The sequence below is a fragment of the Homalodisca vitripennis genome, chromosome X, assembly GCF_021130785.1.
Source record: "Homalodisca vitripennis isolate AUS2020 chromosome X, UT_GWSS_2.1, whole genome shotgun sequence".
Classification (NCBI taxonomy): Eukaryota; Metazoa; Arthropoda; class Insecta; order Hemiptera; family Cicadellidae; genus Homalodisca; species Homalodisca vitripennis.
This window is the reverse complement of record NC_060215.1, coordinates 117,661,480-117,684,274: the sequence shown is the minus strand read 5'-3', so window position 1 is coordinate 117,684,274 and position 22,795 is coordinate 117,661,480. Positions and strand designations below refer to the sequence as shown.

General features: G+C 29.9%; 1 protein-coding gene and 1 long non-coding RNA gene across 3 annotated transcripts; one reads left to right on the top strand and one right to left on the bottom strand.

Moving 5' to 3' along the window:
• Positions 1 to 1,026: 1,026 nt before the first annotated feature.
• LOC124369832 lies at positions 1,027 to 5,867 on the bottom strand. Its single transcript, XR_006923100.1, has 2 exons — positions 4,710 to 5,867; positions 1,027 to 1,350 (listed from the first exon to the last, which is right to left on the bottom strand). It is a non-coding gene; the product is annotated as an uncharacterized LOC124369832 (long non-coding RNA).
• A 98-nt stretch (positions 5,868 to 5,965) lies between these two features.
• Positions 5,966 to 21,276, top strand: LOC124369831 (myosin light chain 1-like). 2 transcript variants are annotated; one of them, XM_046827959.1, is made up of 7 exons: positions 5,966 to 6,104; positions 9,287 to 9,314; positions 15,185 to 15,325; positions 16,451 to 16,618; positions 17,284 to 17,370; positions 19,203 to 19,258; positions 21,084 to 21,276. In XM_046827959.1, the coding sequence occupies exons 1-6, from the start codon at positions 6,102 to 6,104 to the stop codon at positions 19,229 to 19,231; spliced, it is 456 nt and encodes a 151-aa protein (XP_046683915.1). In that variant the 5' UTR covers positions 5,966 to 6,101; the 3' UTR covers positions 19,232 to 19,258; positions 21,084 to 21,276. The 2 variants fall into 2 exon arrangements, with proteins under 2 accessions (XP_046683915.1, XP_046683913.1); XM_046827957.1 differs by lacking the exon at positions 19,203 to 19,258.
• Positions 21,277 to 22,795: the final 1,519 nt, after the last annotated feature.

Sequence of the window (22,795 nt, the reverse complement as noted above, 5' to 3'; positions counted from 1 at the left end):
AACTTAAAAGAGAAATTTTAGGACTGAATGAAATACATTAAGAAAATGCAAAATCTAACCTTTTGATGTTATAGAATTATATTGTAAAGTTGTAGAAACCAGTTTTGGAAATCACTGTAAGTTTTCTCATTTACATAAACAATCTAAAATCCTATATACTTTCTTCGGAATGTTGCTTTTGGATCTAAAGTTAGTGAGAAACCAAATGAAATCGATTATATTCCAACTAGAAGAAATATTAGAGGAATTAAACATATTATTTTAAATAACTATTCAAGATTCTGAAGGATAAATGTTAAAATATTAAACTAAAATATCTGTTTATTTAAGATTTATTAAAGAATTTTAAAAATGTATTGAAATCGAAAAAAGGAAGTAAAGATGATGCATTTTAATGTTAATATTCAGAAGGCTATAAATAACCCCCTAAAAGTATTAAAGAAACGCTGTATTTATCAATAAATTTGGTCTGTATTCTATATTTTAGGATCAAATAAAAAGATGTAAAAAGCACGATCAGAATGCAACCCTCCATAGTCGAATTCGGATCTGAGGAGGGTGGGCAGTGCTTTTCATGCACTACTTTGAAGTGATGTCTTCATGGAACGGAATTTCGAATAACGCTATGTACTGAAAGTTATTTCAACTATATAAACCTGTCACGGATTCCTTTTGCTTATGTATGCCTATGAGAATACAAAAATGCACTGTGACACTCCGCGCTGTTATTGCAGAGGCGACTGGCTCAGTACGGCGTTGTTACGTTCTTTACTCCCGCTTAAACCTCAGGGCACACACGCACAGAGATCCTACGTAAAGGACTATTAAGTGTCCTACGTATCGATATGTGCAATAAAATAACAGTAATAAAATCAGTCCTACTATTGTTAGGTCGCACCCTGTATTTCTACAGTTTTAAATATGTGTTAATCTGTACCATTTATAACCCATATCTGATCACATACGTATGTATACGTACATGTTACCCTCTATAATTTATTAGTACGCTTTTAATAGGAATGGAGGTTTAAACATTAAAACACCCTTTATTCAAGAAATTTACAACTCTGAAAGTTCGATAGGTAATTAAAAAACATATTTTTGTATTTTATATTTAATCTCTAACATCACTCGGGTATAACGTGGGAACCTCTTGCACTCTCAAATTGGTGTGACGCTACGTCTGAAGCGCCGTCATGCAGATCATGGTAGCCATCTTCAAACTTGTAATGTCTTTATCATTATTGTGATCCTTCAGAGTATCAGAACAACATGCTCACACAACATTGACATGTCCTTGGCCAGACTCTGACGTTCCATCAGGTACCTTATTACTCTACTGCACCAGATCTGGAAGTGAGGCTGTTGAGCTAAATTACTGTTACTCGAAAACATGTTATTAATTACTTATAACTAATTTTTGATATACTCTTAAAACATTTAATATACAACCACTGTCGTATTTGTATACAACAAAAACATTAAAATATTTAATATGTATTTCTTGGCACATAATATGGTATGGCTATTTCAAAGTAAATATCTGCTAAAAGTAAAGCTGAAATTTTAAGAACACAAGTTATTTATTCGTATATACCATTATACAATTTGCATAACAAACCAACTTCCTATTAAAGAATTTTCACTAATATACATCTTTCTGTAATCTAGTTACGTACTTTTTATTGGCTGACATAATTTTTAAGTCGAGTTTTCACGGTATATCACTTAAATAAAAGTTTCTAAATAATTTTATATTCATCTCTATCCTATATATTAACCATATGCATCACTAAACATACGAACATGTTTCAAACCATGGAACTGCGTTGTCACGATACGTATTTTCAAAATTGCATCGCATCGTTAGTTAAGGAAATTATTCTTCAAGCAATCTTGCTCTCCTTCTGAAGAGTCAACTCAGAAGGTTAATATCTAACCTCCGCTAAAAATAAGTCCTTGGCTGCAAAAACTCTAGTTGATGTCAAACATAAGTGAAGATAAGATAAGCCAGCCATCTCTACAGCCATCTTAGCAACCATCTTATTGTATTGTATCATATTGTAACATGCATCTAAGACTGATATGATACAAGGATATTCAAATCCCTGTAGTGAATTATGATCTTTCCAGTTATTGTGGACAGGCTAGAAATCCATTCGTCAACTATATAAGAATAATCAGTACAAATCAGAAGAAACCTTAACAGCATCGGAGAAATCAGTGTACATAGGAAGAAGCTGGTTGGTCGGGGCGAATGAAGACACAACCAAGAGGAATGTATTGATATGATGGAAGATGTGGAAACAATCAAATACTTGATTGCTGGCAGAAATAGATTATTAACTCTTAAAACCGCTTGGAATGTTGTTGGCAATTGGAACACTCCGCCACTAAATTTAGCGTGGATCTGAATCAGAGCAAAATTTAGCCTTCGTATTAAATTTGGTTACATGACATATCTGACATTTAAAGCGTGAAAGTGGCTTATTTAGGAAAACTACAGTTATGCATTACTTTTTACACAAGTATTTGTAATGTAGTGTCGTATCTGCAGACCCAACAGCAATGTCGGTGCAAAATTAAACGTTTTAATGAAAAGACTGCACAAAGTTTACTTTACTTTAGAAGTTTATTTAATTACAATGTTTTTGTAAAAAAGCACTTTAAACATAAGATATACGTAATATCAGTTTACAGAACAGTTATATTACATTGAAAATGTGATATTATATCATTTCTGTTCAGCATAAATAGGAAATAATTGACGAAACAAGGGGTAAATGGTGTCCAAACTTCAATCAGGGCATTCCGTGATTAAATATGTGTATGAGGTCAATATTTATCCATGAAATGCAAATGTAACAATAAATTTTGCCATTCTTACATACTACAATAAGTTTTTTTTCATAGTAAGTAAGCGATATTTAGCACAGAACACAGTTGCACATACATTTCTTGTTCCTTTACTATTTCAATTAAATTCTAAAAGTAAACTACTCAAAAATGGTTACTTATGGTTAATGGGTGACTTATTGGGCTATATACTATGTATATTCATGTCATAATAGTTAAAATCAAATTACTGGGAAAAAAGAATTCAAAATACTAATCAAAACTTAACAACCATTAATAAGTGACTGACATTTATAGTAGCTATTATTGAGTTATTAGATAATCCAAACAATCACATCGTAAGAATTAACTAGGTAAAGTTTTATAAGTTAGACGAATTTAATTAAAAATAACTATTTTCTCGAAAAAACGCGTATTAAATTGTTCTTTTTTTTCAAAATCACGACCAATACAGCCACAACACTCGCAATAATTATTTTTAATATTAATACTCACAACAAAACATTATAAACCAGTAATAATATATTTACTAAAAATATATATTTTATTTGAACACGTCGTCTTTTTAAATAGACACCAAGATGGTGGATCGTATTACTGGTGTGGACTGACTCTCGTACGAAAAATTTGTTCCTCAAGGTTATTGGTACAGTGGGATTACACTTAAAATAGTAAAAGTTTGGAATCAAGTTTGCAATATTATTTCTATACATATTAATGGAATGGGCAATAGGTATATTCGTGTAATCATATTCCAAATCGAACTGTCAAGAAAATATTACTTCAATAATATAAAATTTGATGAAACGTTACGTCAAAACTCAAAATTAAATGACAAAATCAGCATTATAAAACAATGGACCAATTAAATACATAGTGACAACAGCACACCAATGTAGATTTAAGTTATAAATGCTAAAACCCATTAAATGCTTTGTAAGAATATCGATTGTTTTGTAAGTATATGGCACAATCATTGTAAGTAAGTGGTGATGATTCCCATTGACTTAACTATTGATCCTTGAACTACACCAATGAAATAACGATAATTTTTGAGTAAGCAATAGTATTTTACAAAAGTAATGTATTGATTTAAAGTGTCCTTGAATAGAAATCATAAAAAACTATTAATGTAAACCTGTTTTTACAAATGTCTGTTCTAAAAACAATACTGTATTTAATAGATATTTGAGAACAATTACTTAAACATTATTTTTAAAATAATTTTCTAATTTCTTTACGAGTGGAATACGGTAATATAGTTGGTAATAGATTTATTACATATAAATCAATGATACAGATTGAAATATTTAAAGTCAACGCGCTCAAAATAAAAGTAAGGAAGCTTTGTTATTACATTGAGCTAAAAAGATTTGGAATAATAGAGTTACACGTAATTAATATGTAATACAAATAGGAAAATATTTTATTGACTTGTAACGGGATAGGCCTTAGAACGGGATACTATTTTATGTCTGACTAAAGTTAACAATCTTCAAGGAAAATTTGCATTTAAACATGGCTAATATAAACAATCAATTTTTTTTATTTTGTACAAATGGTTATTTATTATTTCATTAATTATTTTTCATTTTTATTTCAACGCCAAAATTAATATTTTGTGTTCACATAAAAAAAAATTAATCTTCAAAAAGGTTCAAAAACACAACATAAGTATCAATGCAGTGTCAACAACTTGCCAAACACAAGAAATATAACAAAAAGGAAGTTTTACTAGCCATCAAAATGTGCACATATTATAGTGAAAAAAGACAAAAATAAAAATAAGAAAAGTCATTAAGTTGTCAGTAATTTGTTAACAGCTAAAATAGTAACAGTAAAGTGTGATTTACCTGAAAAATATCTACCGTACACATATGCCATTAAGACGTATAATTTAAAGAAATTGACAATTACTTGTAAAGTGTAACAACTTTCTTCAATTAAAAAAGCGAATTGTGTTTGACCAGCAGAATATTCCAGGACATGTTATTATTAAGACGTGTAATGTAACACTGAATTGTGCTACGCAAGAAAGAGCTACGCATAAACCGTTAAGACGTATATATCAAAACACAACAGTGAATCGTGATATTTATATATTTACGAACATTTTAATTATTAAAGGTTAAAATATCATGAAGTTATTCATTGTTAAATGCACCAACTATAAAAGCAAAAGTGCATTGCGTTAGGCCAAAAATAACTACGCACATTTTTTTTATTTTTAAGGGGTATAATATCATGAAGCTATCAATTGTTAAAAATGCACCAACTAGAAAAGCAAAATTAAATTGCGTTTGGTCAGAAAAATATTCACGCACATTTATTTTTATGGAGTATAATAATATGAAGTTATCAATTGTTAAATGAATCAAATAGAAAAGCAAAAGTGAGTGACGTTTGATCAGAAAAATATTAACGCATATGTTTATTATAAAGAGTTATAATATCATGAAGTTATCAATTGTTAAATATATCAACTAAATAAACAGAAGTGATTTGCTTTGGGGCACAAAAGTATTTACGCAAATGGCATCAAAACGTAGTGTCAAGAAGTTATCAGTCACTGCCAGCTACAACAACTAGAACACCAAAAACGAATTAATTTTGGACAGTAAATTACTTATACACGCAGATCTAAACGCATTACGTTGACATTGTTAGTTAATCGTCAAACGCAACATGTTAAACAATTAAAGTGGAGTGACCAATTTTATTTATGAACACGCTATTGAACAATTGCTACATTAAATAACTAACACAATAACAGATATATGGAGCACAAATTGGAAATGTGCATCACTGACGCAAAACGTCAAGACGCCAGTCACATGTTAAACACAATTATGTTGAGACTAGTAGATCGGGAATAAAGTTGCAATACAACTTGAACACTGGTGACACAACATATTAAAAAATAACTGAAGTAAACATGGAGCTCGGTGGCACACACACTACCCAACAACTAGAACAGTGAAAGTGAAACACAATAACAACCTATTAAAATTCGCCCCAAACAACTACGGAGACAAAACAAACCATAGGTGTCCAATGGTTGGCGCAAGGTTGTGGTTGAACATAATCTGACATATTTTTAGATAAAGCAACTAAAACAATGAGAGCGGGTTTGCCAAGAATTAGCTAGCCTCCCGGCCTGGAGAAGGGGCGACTATAGGAAGAACCCGGTCTTCCACACACTTGTGATCCAGCCGTCCCAGCGCGCACACATTCTCACAGCAACTATGGTACGTATAGTAGCTCTCTCTCCGTCTCTGTACTTCTGACAGCTATCTGAAACTTTAAACATTTTAACATGAATAGCATAGTTTTCCGTGGCATCTGAATCCAAACGGTAATGTTTAAACGGTGTAACTGTTTTACTTTTTACACAGCCAAATAATGTAATTTGAAAATAAACGTGCAAGTGGAGCGGATTTTTTTTGAAACTGCTCTTTCACATGGAAACTAAAAACAATCAAACAATTTAAATTATCGTAGCCAAGTGGAACAAAGCATTGTTCTAAACGACTACACGAATTTTAGACAGGAATTAAAAGGGGGACTTACGTACAATGAAGTAAAAATTAAATTGGGCTCCTAAAGTACAAAAAGGTAATGAGTAAAAAAGTGAATGTGAAGAAGCCAAATGAAAAACGCTCAAGCTTTCAGTGATGCAATCGCTTATAAAATCTTTTGATTTTTTATTCTAAATGAATATGTTATGAACCTGTACATTCTAGTTGAAGCAATGACAATCAATCGCAACAGATTCATTAACATAAATAAATTCTGATGCTGGTAAAGGATCTTTTCAATAAATATACTACAAAGTCATAAAACTATACTAGGATAAATTAAACAGTAGGCCCACTTATACATACAATCCACAAAATACTTCTAATTTTAACGATTAAAGTTAACTATGTACTGTCTTAAAGTAGTTTCTTTTTGATTCAAGAACTTGTACGAAGTATCTAAATGAAAAATTGTAATTGAAAATTCTTTTAGTTTTATTAGAATGTTACCTGTTGGAACGCTATGAATATTGAAAAGATGATTTTGACACTAGAAAGCCTCGCGTTCAACAACAAACACACAGGTGTTACCATCCCGAGCTGTATATAAACACAAGTAGCACAGCTGTGAGTTGGGCACCTGCCGTTGTCGTTGAGCGTAACTGTCAACGTGTTATTTTTTAGAAGCCAATAAATTATTCAAACATTTTGTTTCGATTTTTGTGTGGTTAGAAAAAATTAAATGTACATGGTAACAAATATTGTTCCCAAAATAATGTAACATCATTGAATTTCGGTTGAAACAAATTTCAAACGGTTTGTTGAAACGGATCAAACAATGAGTATTTATATGTTATTTATAACGAACCATTGGAATATTAATGGTAACTACCTGCAAAACAAAGAACATCATAGCATTTTAAAATTATAAGCATATTGTTGCAATACAATAAATATAACGACATAATAATGTATTGCATTATACAAGTATACCCGTAATATATAACACGACATCATACAGCTATCTTATAAGTGTTACGCTACATGAGTGATTCACTTTGACTCTCAGTATCAAAATATTGAGTAACTCTTAATTTTTTTAAGGAGAGATGAAAATATAGTTACGGATTTTGAGAGCGAAATTTATATTCGACGTTTATGTTAGATAGAACTTGAAAAGGTATTAGTTTGCTTTGAATAATTACACAAAAATAGTAATCAAGGAAATTACTTAAAATTGAACAAGGTACGAAAACCCATTGATTTTAAAATCAAGATTTCGTGTAGGTTGTTAAAAAAGCTTCACGCTAATAGAAATATTAGCAAATAGTCGAACATCGAAACTTGCCTTATTTAGCCTGCCAGCAGAGGGGTAGTGTGTACATATGTACTTTTTGGTGTAGATGTTGGGTTGAAGTAAATACTTAAGTTTTACTTTTAAAACTCACGTTTAATAATACATACATAATAAACATAATAATAATAATAATAATAAATAACATATAACTAGTGAATGGCTACAACAAATCTGACATTTAATTGTTAATAAATAGTTTATAGAAATATAAGAACAGTGATGAAGAAAATGTGCTAGAAAGATATCGTGTTATAAAGCATTGACGTGATAAGCAAGTCTCTAGTGTTGGACTGTAGTACAATCTCCGCATAAGGACTTCAACGCACCACCTGGTTTACAGAAGGTGTCAGTCACCAGCCGGGCCAGATGGAAAATTGAATATAAGAAAATTTGAATTCTTGTAGGTCAGTGAGGCAAACATAGTAGTAATGAACATCGACTGTACATGTGATAAAGCTTACGGTGAGAACAATTTCCGCAAATTATTGCTTTCTCACCTATTCATAACTTTAAAAATTTATATGAAAGCGGCTAACTCACATAAACCGATAAATAGTTATTAAATTATTCAAGAATAAATAATAATATTCATATAATAACTATTAGGTTGTAGTGACGATCCACAGAAATCATTAGATAAGTTGGCAATTTTAAATTAGGCATTGGTCTTGCATAATTGAAACAATTACGGATACCTTATAAATTGAATAATTATAGGCAATCGGAGGCAGTTTTCAGTTGTAGGTAACGAGTCTAGACTAGTTTAATTATACGTATTAGCGTACTTATGCCTTATTATTAGTATATAACAACATGAGTGTCTTTATCGAAAGTTTTTTTGTATGAATAGTTCATATATGTTGTTTATGTCGAATAATTTATACGTCATACAATTTTTATGAAAAGAAATTATACGCTTTGAACAATAAAAAGTATTATTTTTTAATTTAGTAAGTCGGACTGTTTACTTGGAAATAAATTATAAACCTATTTTAAATCTTTGAATTCGTTCTTAAATCACTCGAGAGAAAAACATTTTTCAATCACGAATTATATTTTAATCCTATACCATTTTACCTTAGGTACAGTAGACAGTAGTACCTGATATATAGAGTGGATCGGAAATCTAGCCTTGTAAAGGTTTAAAGTAGTTGAATAATGGTATTTTTATACCGTTTTTACACCGCGGCGTCATATTTATAAACAATTTTCACATTTTTAATATCCACATCATATAACGGAATTCTCTCATAGCCAACTTTAGGTGTAAGTTATTAAAGTTTATTCAAATGATTTATTTATATATGTTTATAATTAGATTAAAGATATGCGTACATTTAGTTATTGAAAACGTCTTGTTGGACATTAACTTTGAATCATAGATAATGTTTGACTGATATTATTTCGTGATACCATATAATTGTCTTTCATCCAAGGTATTTTTATTTTTATGTGTATCCGCTTTGATATAATGTTCTATAATGAAATCTTTTATTTCTACCTGTAATTTGAAACGATTGTGTTGAACTAATAATGTTTATTTTTTATTTTTCAGGGTGATCTGTCTGCAAGGGATCTCGAGAGTAAGTGATGAGCCGAGAGGATATAACTCTAAATTATAATTACAATAGATTTATTAAAGTGTTTACAGATGTAATATTTTAAGTTTAGGAAATGTAATTATTTTACATACATCAATTATTGCATGTGATTGATAACTAACAATTGTTTAATGAATTTAAAACTAATTGTAATTAAGTTAGAAAGTGTGAAAATAGTAGTAAAAAACAAATAACCCATATCGAAATTACCGCACGGGTTAAAATAAAAATCTTTCTATTGAAACTGTTCTTTTTTATCAAAAGTTTTTACGGAAGCTCTTTCCTTGAGATAGTGCAATCGTTTTTCAATTAGGATTGTGCTTTTGAATTTAAAAAGTGTTTGGTTGGTTAATATGTGTTTTCAGAGGTTATAGAAAAATATAACATTTCTTTGAAAAGTGATAGGCATTTGAAGCTAAATTTAAGAGCATTTTATAATCAGGCCTAAAGAAAGACAGTTGAAGTATTAAGAATATGAATATTTTTTGTATGTTCATTTAAGGATAACTGGAGGATTTGACATTATATTTTTACTTTTAATTTATAAACACGTGGAAGTATCATTTTATATTTAAACGTGACATTTTCTTGAATTAAATTCAATTTAAATGTAATTTTGGCCACAAATTATTAAAAACACAATTATTAAAAATTATTAAAAATTTCCTATAAACATTTCTTGTCTATACATTGTTTTTATTTATGTCTGGTTATAACGTTATTTAATATCCCACTAGAGATGCCTTTAATTTCTTTAGGAGAGATCAAGGAAATCTTGATCACTAGGATATGATAGGATATAAAAAAAGACAAAGAGCTATGATCTTAAATATAAAAGAAACTACTCCAATGGAACATCAGTGACGCGTTGCAACGTTTTTAAATGAAAGTAGAGCATTTGATTAACCATCACGCAATATTAAGAAAAAGCGGTAAGGTTAATATAGAAAACCGATGTTCCTCTATAATGTAATAAATAAAAGAACATTTATAATGTAGTATTATTTAATTTATTAATTCATTAATGTTATTAGTGTGGAGCACATAGCGACACCGACTATCATTATCAGCCTTCCAACTCCTCCACAGTTAACCTGACTATTGCCAAATATTACACTTTCACACTAATTATAATTAAAACTGATTAAGAATTAAATAATACAAAATCTTAGTTCATATCCAATCTTCCGTTGTGCAAGTATACAACTTAACACTTTCATTTATTATGTTTAAAGGGATAGTAAAATAGCACCTTCACTCATCCTTATGTATTTTATACTAGTTTATACACTTCAAGAAAGTGAAACAGTGATGTAAAACTTTGTTAAGTGGCTGAAATGGTTTATATTTAAACCATTTCAGCCACTTGATTAAATACTTGATTTATTATTATAAATCAAGTATTTAATTGACTAGGTCAGTTTTGCCAAGGTTTATAAACTCCAGAATTTAAAAAGGGTTCCACTTCATCAACCACCAGCAATAATATCTTACACAAGTTGACTTTTATCTTTTCTTAAAATTTAAAGGGATATTTAAAGGTTAGATTTAGTTAGTAGTCCTGTGAATTTTTTGAACGAGTTAATACTCAATACTATTAAATTTAATAATAGTAGTCTATAGTTTAAAACAGTGAAACCAGGATTTTTACAATTGAAATGCGTCAACTTATCTCTGAAATAAAAATGTATAGAGCGAGCGACCAACTGAATTTACAAGAGGTCCTGGAAGTTAAAAAACATAACTTACAAGTCAACAGTTCTTTAAAATACAATGGGGAGTTGGATTATTACTTTTACTAACCAACTACTTTAAATATGTCCACGGTCCAAAGTGGAATATATTACAGAACGTCCAAATGTAAAGGTTTAAAAAAGAGCAATTAATAAATATGTTTGAGACATTAAGCTTTTTCAAGATTTCTACATTGAGTTTGCCAAATCCTAGAATCTAATCCAACCATGTGATCAAATCGCATATCATAAAAAGCTCATTATCTAATAAATGTTAATCAAACAGATCACTGACAATAGTATATCCCCGTGTTCAGATTCGATTTAAAGATTTTCCAATGACAAATCCTCGTTGCCTGGAATATTATGCTCTTTCAAAATAAAGCAATGCGTATATTGCAATCTCAATTTGTATATTTTCTGAAACTTAAATTTTATTATAAATTCTACTCACGATCACCTTCCACTTAGAGGACAGTCCAGAAATCCAAAAGTGATGAAACGTCAAGTTTTTGGTACATTTTCTATCATTATGCTATCATTACAAAATTAAGACACGACGTTTCGAGAATCAGAATATATCCTCCTCCAAAATTATCAAAGAGTATAAAAATTTCATTTAAACCTGAAGGAGATGATAGATTCCAATTCTTGAAAGGTAATGTTTTATTTCAGCAACATATAACGATGAAAAATGTCTGAAATCCTGTTATCCTTTCGAATAATCCATAGGCTAATAAAAACCAACTTTCATATAACACAACTTAAAGTTAATAACGTAGCATAACAAACTTTAAACCAACAGTGTTCATTAAACTAAAACTGAGCACTCATTGGTAAACAACGCAAGAAATCAGGATTTCCAAAAAAACACTATAAAGTGAAACTGATGAAAAGTATGACACATATTAGAAAATATTGGCACAGAAATTAGATAAAACTACCATTACTTAATGACTAATAAGCATATGATAAAAAACATTTGAAATACATGCTCCGGTTTACTTAAGCCCCAGATCCACCATTGTTACTTAAAATATGTGTGCGGTTTATACTCGAGGTTGCTCTCAGAAAACATTTTGAGTGGACGATGAAATGTCGATTTAAATTATTTTATAACTTTATCCAAACAGATTTTATTAAATTTCACTAATATTAACTTTTGTACTAATATACCCTTTTAGTAATTGTACTCTTTTACTAACCTTTACCAATGAAATAGTGTATTGCTACTTAGTTAAGAATAGCAAAATTTAGGAAACAAAAAAATTCCCAAAGACCCGCTCCCTACGTTTTCAGTAAATTTATTCTGCACGAAATAAAGCTAGTCACGCGAAGTTGGATAATCGATTCGCCAACTTTGGCACAAAGTTTCTTTGCATCAAACGACTTTAACATATAGTTACAAAACTTTCATAGCTGTTTTTAAAATATGTAATTTTACATAGTAAAATAATGTTGGTAGTCTTTACTTTTTGAATATCAACTCTTTTAGTTATTTACCATAAATAAAATAAAAATTATAGTAGTATATATATATATATATATGATAAAAATATATAAAATAAATATTTACCATAGTTAAATAAAAATCCTATAGAAATGGTGAAGCACATATTCGTTTAAATAATATTCAATATCATTAAAGGAAATTAAATTAATTGCTTGTGGTTTCATTGACCTTTCATTTTTTTATATTTATCAAATTATTACTTAAAAAAAGAGTTCACACAGTGTTACTGTATCATTCTGTAGTGTTATTTAAGTATATAAACACGCCTTAAGAAGGATTATTTATTTAATTTTAAAGTGCGCAATACGTATTAAATCTAACACATTCTATCCGTCATACCTGTAGCTATTTTTTATATCATATTCTCTCTCTTTCATTTCTTATTGAATAAAAGTTGTTCATACCATTATTAATTTTCTGCTGATATAACCTTCTGTTATCTACATCTCTTACCATAGATGCAGATACAATTATGCATGTTCATTGTATCGTTTTTAACCTTTTAATATAAATTAATTATGTAGCAAAATATATAAATATAAACAGTATCTTTCTATTTCCAGTAGAAAGTAGAATTATATCCGTAACTCCTGATTAAAATTTTAATTAGAATACAATGATCTAGTGTTCATTGCAACAAACACAAACACTTTTTAGAAGGTTGAATTATAGAGTATATAAATAAATGTTTCAAGCATTTTATTTATAAATACTGTAGACACTCTAATGGGCATGTACTCTAATTCAGACTGTACATTTTTTACATATAATTGTTCACATTTTCACTATAGTTATAATAATAATACTATTTGGGTTGTTTAGTTATTTTTCTAATCGGTATGTGTACAATTCAGCCACGCGTTTCTTACTAGACCAGCCAATTTAAGTGGTGTGTTACTTTCGGAAGAACCGCCATAAATTTAACAAATCCAGTTTATTTAACAAATCACATCATATAAGATTGTGATTTAGGGTTATGAAATTCAAATGTTGCGATTAAAAAGTAGAGAATATGTTTAAATTGATAGTTCCTAGATTAAAACACGTTAACTTGTTAACTTAAGTTAACAGTGATGAAAAATTCAGTAAAATAAAATTACAGATTTTTTACTTTGCTGAGAGGAATAGCTACGCTATTCCGTTAAATCATCTGTCTAGCATTTTCTTAAACGTAGCTTAAATTATCTTTAAAAAATTCAATATTTTACTAACAAAATATTTAAATTTGTTTCTGTTCAGGGAGAGACAAATAATACAGATTATAAAAGGACACAGTATGTTTTATCTCAATTTTGTAAACATTTTTATAATTCACATACAAGGTTACCGTTCTGAGGAAGAACGCGTATAAATAGAGAAGTCTATGTAAGGCGATGTGAACAGCGCAGGCTATTTTGGTACTGGCATCGCCGACACTCGACCTCTAGTGTCTATGTCTAACCTCACGAGCATGCTATGGGAGTAAATTAATTTTTGTGATGAGTGTCAAATTATAATGTAGTCGACTAAAAATATAAAGTTTACAATATCTAAACCAAATTTACAAAAAAAATACAATATAGTCTTCAAGTAAAACTAATTCCGAATGAATAACAAGAAAAAGGAAACTGTGTTACAATAATTTTAATATGTGTAGCATGGTTTATGCACAATATGTATATTTAGAAATAGTTTACTTATTTCATATTTGAATAAGTAAAAAGTAAATGATAGGATATACATTTAAAAAGCCGGGGGGAAATAATCGATTAGGTTATAATTGGATAAAGGCTCTATTTTGTGACCCACCTTTAACACCTATTTGTTATTCTTACGTTCATTTATGTTGAGGATACCTTTTTTGGGCAAGGGCAATTTATATATTTCGTGCAGAGTAGTTTAACAGCGCTGCCATATGACAAAACTCAAGCTATTCTGTAAAATTACTAATTATACAGATACAATCTGAAAAACCAGTCATTTCAAATACAATTTACTATTTGTTGCAAGTCTTAACAAGCATAGTTTTACCTATTTTATTGAGATAGTTGGAGCAATCTTAATGTAACATATTAGTTGAAATGGCGTTGCTGCCTATTACCAAAGTTGAAATGTTTTAATTGCTATGAACTATTTAATTCGCTGTTTTAAAATAATTTAGGTGGAGATTATTATTTATTGTTTTAACGATTCTCTAACGCTTTGATAGAAATTCAAATATAGTGCAAATCAAAGAAACGGAATCGCAATAAGAACATTTGAACATTTGTAGTTCGAAAACTAAATAAACCATACTCCATTATTGATTTAGGTGACATTTTAAATAAAAAAATGAATAAAAACTCTCAATTTTGGGGAGAGAGAAACGTGGACTATAAAAATACAACTAAAAATTTCAGGTCTTCAATTCAATTATATATAGTACACGAGAACTTAATACAGGTCCTATCGTTTTGAATATGTCTTTTATTGAATCGCAGCAGAGAAGTCCATAATAAATAGCAATATGTAAAACTTGATATTGTAACCATATATGCCTAGATATATGGAAACTCATAGATTGTAAGCAGATTTCCCATATGTGATATTGAGGTCAACTATGGCATTGTGACTCCTGAATGTTTCAGGGGCGAACCTCGTGTTCGACGTGTACGACTTTGTCGGCACCAGCACCATCGACGCCGTCAACCTCGGCGATGCTCTTCGTGCCCTCAACCTCAACCCCACCCTCGCCACCATTGAGAAACTCGGCGGCACCAAGAAGAAGGGTAAGTGTGGGTGGGTGTGCATAAGTGATAGAGGACAATGTTTACTCACTCTTACACACAATCAAACGTTAAGACGATTATTTTTTAGTGAACTCTCAAGCATTTATACATATCAAGCAAGTAAATGTTAGTTCTGTCTGCAAAGATGCAGGAAAATAGTTATTAGAGTTACAATGACTTATGTTACGTGTTGCGAAAAAATACTGAAAAGCCCAGGACCTATTCAGACTTTAAAAATACTATAAAACATCAGATTATGGCTCTCGGTTCTTAATGCGGCGAGGATATGATGATAACGAACTGGCACATTTTAAGAATGCTAGAGTTGTAATTTTGCAATGATTGACATCAAAATGCAAGTCTTTGCATCGGACACTGTTTTTAAAATCCTGCCTCCAACAACCCATCCCCATATACCAATATTTTGGATTTCACCATAATTTCTAAGGGTAGCTCAAAAATGTATCTGTACATCCGTTTTGAATTTAGATAATGAGTTCAATAAGCTGTTCAATGATTTTTGACTTACTTAACCGTATAGAAAGCTAAGTAAGAATATATTTCATTCACATGTTCTTTATTTGTTCATAAAATGCATTCTTTATTTTTGATAACACTACGCGTCTACTACGCGTGTTACTTACAATAGATTTAAAATAACGTACCTAAATACCCAACAATCAGGGTGGGCGTAGCATTCGTGGAAGTATTCCTAAAACATTAATAATGGAAATCGTATATATGGTCTGTTCAAGGTTGCGTGAAGCTGTATCAGTGCATAATCTCAATATTTTTAATACTGTTATTGAATTAAAATTTTGGATTAGAATTAGAATTTAGACTGAGAGCAGATTAAAAAGATTATCTTTATATACTCTATTCAAATTAATGTTGCAAAATCTTATAAATTAGCCTACTTTGAAAATGAAAAGAAAGTACGTAACCACTGTAAAACTGCAGCATCCCTATACAAGAACAAAAATAAGAAATCTTGTTTATGAATAGTTAACAAATAAATTTGATTTTGTGTTTTTATGTTAGGATTATGATCAAATCTTCAATCGGATTTGCCTAAAATAAGTAAATAATAAAGTAAATAACTATTTACCTTTTTTCCTGTGTTAGGTGAGAAGACCCTGAAGAAGGACGAGTTCCTTGCCATCTTCAAGGAAGCCAAGAACATCAAGGACTCTGGAGTCTACGAGGACTTCATTGAGTGTCTGAAACTGTACGACAAGCAGGAAAACGGAACTATGCTTGGCGCTGAGCTCCAACACATCCTCATCTCCCTGGGTGAGCAGATACTTAAATAAATAAAAATATAATTTATGGTTTACAGCTTATTTTGTTCATTTGAATTTAAGTTGATAGATAATGTAAATATTTAACGGTTTTATTATGTATAATTGCATGTTCAATTCATAATGCAAAGAAATAAAATTTTAAATGATGAAGTGGGTGTTGCTCTTAAAAAATGAATACCACGAATCAATCCTGAAATAATGTTTCTTCATTAAATCTATATAACCAATTTAATATATGTTGGTTTAGAAGATCTAGGCTTACTAAAATATCAGCATCTTTGCTGATTCCAAAATAGCCTGTTAAAAGATATCAATGTGACCACTGTTTGCAAAATTTTGATATCATTCATATTAATGAAGAACCTCCTTTTTCATATTAAGAATGAAAAATGGAAAGGTGTTTAAGTTCTGTTTCACGATAATGGTTTTATTTAATCAACTATAATGAGTTTTGCGATTAATATGTCATTATGCACGTGATGAAATATGTACTGTGTTTCTGTTTCAAAAACGTATGTCAACGATGTTTCAATAAAATTAAAAACATTGTTTAGATATTCGTACTTAAAGGCTTTATTATATTTTCGTATGTTACACAAATACTATTACTCTTGTCGATAACATAAATACTAAAATAAACTTGTGTTCTCTTAGGTGAGCGATTGGAGGAGAAGGAAGCCGAGACCGTTCTGAAGGACTGCTTAGACCCTGAAGATGAAGACGGTTTCGTTCCATATGTTCGTAAGTATCCTCCAGAAGTAAATAAGTCTTTTCTTCTCAGATCTGTCGCTATTAAAAACAGATGACTTAGATTTGTTTAAATCGGATTGAATTATGGGAGTTTTAAATATCTCTATTCCTAATTAGTACGTTCCCATATTTGTACTAATTAGTACCTGAGTCCGTCTGGATTACAAAACCTACAATAATTGTCGCAAGTATTTGGAAAAGATTATTTCAATTTGCAAGAATTTTTAGAAGCAATTAAAATTTAAATTCTATTCTGACACATTTACCTTAATTTCACAAGTTATTTGTTTGTATATATAGTTAGACAGTTTGGGCAAGGGAATATAGTCTATGATACTTTCATATTATGACTACCAGGAATTGAGAGCTGTGTGGAACCTCACCTAGAAAACTAAGGGAGGGGGGAGGTTAAAAGTGTATATTTCGATCAATGTTGGGTTTTTATAACCAAAGATCATTACAAAAATGTTCATGTATAAACGTGTGAATGGGGATATATACCGATATGTCCTCTATAGTTACACCCCTGTGATTTCTTTCTTCGTATTTTTTTATTATTCCACTGGCCAGACATCCAGCAAAAATGATTGTCCCTTACTCTATGTAATAAATAGAATACATTAAGATGCATATTGTATTATATGTTTTACGAATCAAAACGGTATAACAGTGGAAACAGATCATCTACCGTTTTGATGAACGGTGTAGTATTTGCTCTTCTGAATCAGCAAATTACCACCTAATGGGGTTACGGGTGTAATAGGGCTTGTTAATTAAAATTTACCTTGTATTTGTTGACAACATGTTTGCTCAGCAACATTAAGGCTTAATGGTTACTACAGGAAATTGTAAGTTTTACAGTTTACTAATTTTCCTCTTGGTACATTATCCAACCCTTACTGGTAGACTTACAATTGACTTTGTAATGTCTATTTTATTTTATAAAGTAGATTCCACTAACTAATTTTGTTTAGTAGTAGAGTTTAATGAAGTGTTTTGTTCTTATTTTAACTGTTTTATTATGCCCTTAAAGTAATGCCCCTAGTACGTAATACCCTTACCAATACATATGATATTCATATGTAATTGTACCTTAAACCTAAGTATTATGTAGAAGTATTACAATAACAAGTAATTGTATTTTTTGTTGCTATTCAGTTGTTGGCATATTTAGTTTGCCACTTTTTTGCTTATTCATCTAGATTAACAAGAATTAATGCGGGCAGTTGTAGTTGAAAGCTCAGTAATTCCCATTTTTATTTTCGACTTCATTGTACGAATACCCGCTACGTGATCTTTGCTCTGGGTTTGTGGTTAGAATTTGAAACCATTGATATGTTCAAAGGTTTTGATATATATTCAGGTTTTTTACAAAGCAATATCGTTTTAAAATTAGAAAAACAATATTTGACAGGAAATTTGAATCTAAATTTTATGCTTGAAGAATTGAATCTTTATTGTTATACATAAAACAAATATAAAAAAGTATATTAATCATGAATCACAACAATGTTAGTTGTTTTATTTAATAATAATTAATATCAATTATTTGTAAAATCATTTCATTCAATTAGGAATCAATTATTTTTTTAAATGAACTGTGATACTCGTGTTTTTAACAATCAATCTACCACAAAACTGCCCGTTTAATTTTATAATGAATTAAAAAAACGCGTCGACTTTATACGGCCACATTTTCCGAAAGGTTTTGTCACATTTTTAGCGGCAACATTTTTTATAGTTTTGAAAATGCCTGTTTTTTCGTAGTGTTTTGATATTTTGAGTAGTTTGTTGGTTACCTGCATCTTGTCTTATGTTTACAGCCTTCGTCAAGAAGTTCATGTCTGTCTAAGGGACAAACCAATTCAATCGATAATTCGTAAGTTGCGACGGAGAAAAATGGATTCTGTGTTATTCTGTGTTTTGATTTTCGACTCTGATATGTCTTTACCTGTCTATGAAAAAGCTGCAATCTGTAACCCCATATGAGAGAAAACCTCATATGCCTTGTTGTTTTGTAATTTCATTAAAACTATTGCATCGGTGATTTAGTTCAGTTTTATTTATAAAGTGAAATAAAAGTAACAGTTTGCAGCATTTTCTCTATTTTTCAGACAACTTCCACAACATATTTGTATTGTGTATATGTGTACAGAACATTGCTACAAAATACACTCTCAACTCTGCAATTTTCAACTCATCTAATTTTAACAAAATTTTAACTCTTTGTCTTAACTCTATGTTCTCATTAAATTCTCTATAAATATCTTATTGTTTGATTTTGCTACATTTACTTCGCTGATCTAACTTGTGCTTCTATATGGTGTTTCGCTTAATAAAATGTCTATGTGCTTAAATGTTTTATGTGTTTAAAATATAAAAAAGCAATCTACATACATAAATTTGCATATAACCACTCTTAAATTCAAGTTATAAAATTTTGAATAAAAGTTACTATTTTATTTAATTGTTTAATTCTCTCCATTAAAATGGTTTTGCTCAATGTTTTATATGATAATTCTTTTTTGAAATTTTATATATATATATATATATATATATATATATATATATATGTTAATTTTCAATATTTGTGTTAAAAATATTATAACATAAACTGTCATAAGTTAACCTGAGTAAATCTTTAGCCGTGTCTAAAATGTCGGTAAATGTAAAAATCTAATGAAGAAAAGTTTATGTATCATAACTATAACTCCATAACTTATTACATTGGAGAGAATTTTTGTTCAATAAAAACTGAATTTCCTTTTCAAATAACTAAATTTTAACTAATAATTATTATATTGAACGGGAAAACAAAAGTTATAAATTTATACGGTTTTATAAATAGTTTAGATATAGAATTTATTTTTTTAAATTTACTCTGTGTGTGCAATTTCTCGTACACATAGCAGCTAATTAAACTATACTTACCATATTTTGTTCCCCTATTGAAGTCCTTTGATCTGTCATAAATCCATTTTCCTCTCACAAAAAATGTCTAATGTTCATTACAACTTTTAGATTTCATAATATTTTAAATAAATTATCTGAATACTTACGAGAATTTACTCGGATAAGCATATTCTTGTAAATGAAACAGTTTTACAAAATACAATTTAAGAATTTGACAAATTTTCTTGAAGATACAATACTCAATCGAACTCATATTTCAAGAAAAGAATTAAGAAGTGATATGATTTGCATATATTTAACTTATAACTCCTTCGCGCATATTTAAAAAGGAGTATTTTAAGCTTTGATTTTTTAATTCCTACAGATACTAGCATAATACTCACCAGCCGAAGGTTTTACTTTGAATAAAAAATCGCAGATATCGTTAAAATTATTTCAATCTTTATTTGTATGCTTGATGCATAAATAATCAACATAACTGACAAACAAATGTTTGTATTTAACAAATATGTCTGTTCAAAGTAAGTGATATAAGTAATAACTTTCATGTTACTAAGATTATAACTGTGTAAATTAATATCGTTGATATATCATCGCTTAAATGTTACTTCCTCTTGTCTCCTTATCCCGTATGTGTCCTATCATAAACCATCTGCTCCTCATTCCGATCTTCAAACTGCACACTAACGAGTACTTCATCCCTAAAACTTCTCCTTAGCACATCTACTTTATATTTTTCATGTTTGGTCCAAATATAACTTTGTTTCTCAAATGCTTTCCTTCTGTTTCAGCATTTCTGTCGCGAATGTGTGATAGGCCTATTCCACCAAGCACCGTTCCACGTTAATAACATCCAACGCGCGCAAAACGCCCATCAGCTAACAATGTTGGCCAACAAGATCATCACAAGCTGTGAATTTAATTTTACCTAAATTATTTTACCAATAATCGTTTATTAATAAACTCGTTACCATCTCGTTTTAATTTGGTGTTTTATTGTCCTTTTAGTTTTAATCTAAGAATGGAGAAAACCTGTAGCAGTAAGGTATGTGTATACTTATAGAAGAGGGCACAAGGTAATACAACACAGCAATGCGGCACATTACAGTGTATTTACTATATAATTATACATATTATAAATATTTTTACCATGTAAATAAATTTCCTTAAGATAATACAACACTTAACAAATTTATCTTTTGGATGCGTGTTTTGTAATCCGGCGTTGAATGTAATAAAAGATTAAACATCGAGTTTATAAATTACACCGATAGGAACTTTTAAATTTGTTTTATGTCTTTTGCCGACTCAAATCCGAACAAATATAAAACTTACAGTTTTGTTCAGAGTAGTAAATGTAAAAAAGTGAATTTGTAATGCAAACAGTAACGAATAAATCTGGAAATGTAACGAGTAAAGCTTGTGTCAGGCTTAAAGCAATGCACAGCCGTATGCATATCATATGCTAACATATGTTGTTTCCTCTATTTGAAATGGAAAATGATGAATGCATGTTATATACTAACATATGTTGTTTCCTCTATTTGAAATGAAAACTGATGAATAGAAGACATTGCTGGTTCCATTTTCTAATTAATTTATTTACTTTTTGAGAGCATCAGTCGATCAAGAAGACTTTGCTTGATTTATGTTTGGTTTATGGTGTTATTTGCTTTTTACTTGTCATTAAAATTGAATATGAAAATAAAATTACATCAAGTGGTAAAAGGGTGTAATTTAAAAGGTGTAATTCAAGATTTAATTATATCTCCCCTGCATTATGTTTGTAAATAAACAGCCATAATAGTCAACTAAAAACTTTTTGTAAAACTTCATGCATTGAAAAAATAAAAAATTACAGATGACTCCAAGTTTTTGTCAGTTATGGAGGCTAAACTCATTCTATATGACATCATATCCGGTCATTGTCAGTAAAATAGGGATATAGACAAAAGTGTCTTGATGAAGTACAGAAACCTTTTATACTGGATAAGAGTGTATAAAGAATCAACTCTACATAACGGTAAGGGGTATAAGACAAATTTGTTACCGATTGATACAACTGGATGTGAAGTGAAAATTAAAGAAAGCGCTGGGAATGCCAAAACACACAGTCAGTGGTTATAAGAAAAATCAGTTTAGCCTGGCTTATAAATATGCTAAGTTGGTTCCAGATATGATATCACTGTACGATGTTAATTGCAGCAATCCTTGAAAGCATGCTAAAAATTTAATTAGAAAGTAAATTTCACATTTAACAGAGTTTTCGAGGAAGAAGGAAAGTCGACAATGAACATAATTAAATCGAAAGCAGCTGTTAGTGACGAAATAATTATAATTATGGTAACAACGTGCTTCTTGCACTGTTGGAACATATATACATTTTTATATATTTACGAGTTTCTCCGGTTACGAAAAATGCAGACAAGTCTAAATACCAAAACTTGCAGACGCCTACCAAGTTGTCTGTTTGCCTGCCTTTTGAAAGTATCTCGAAAAACTT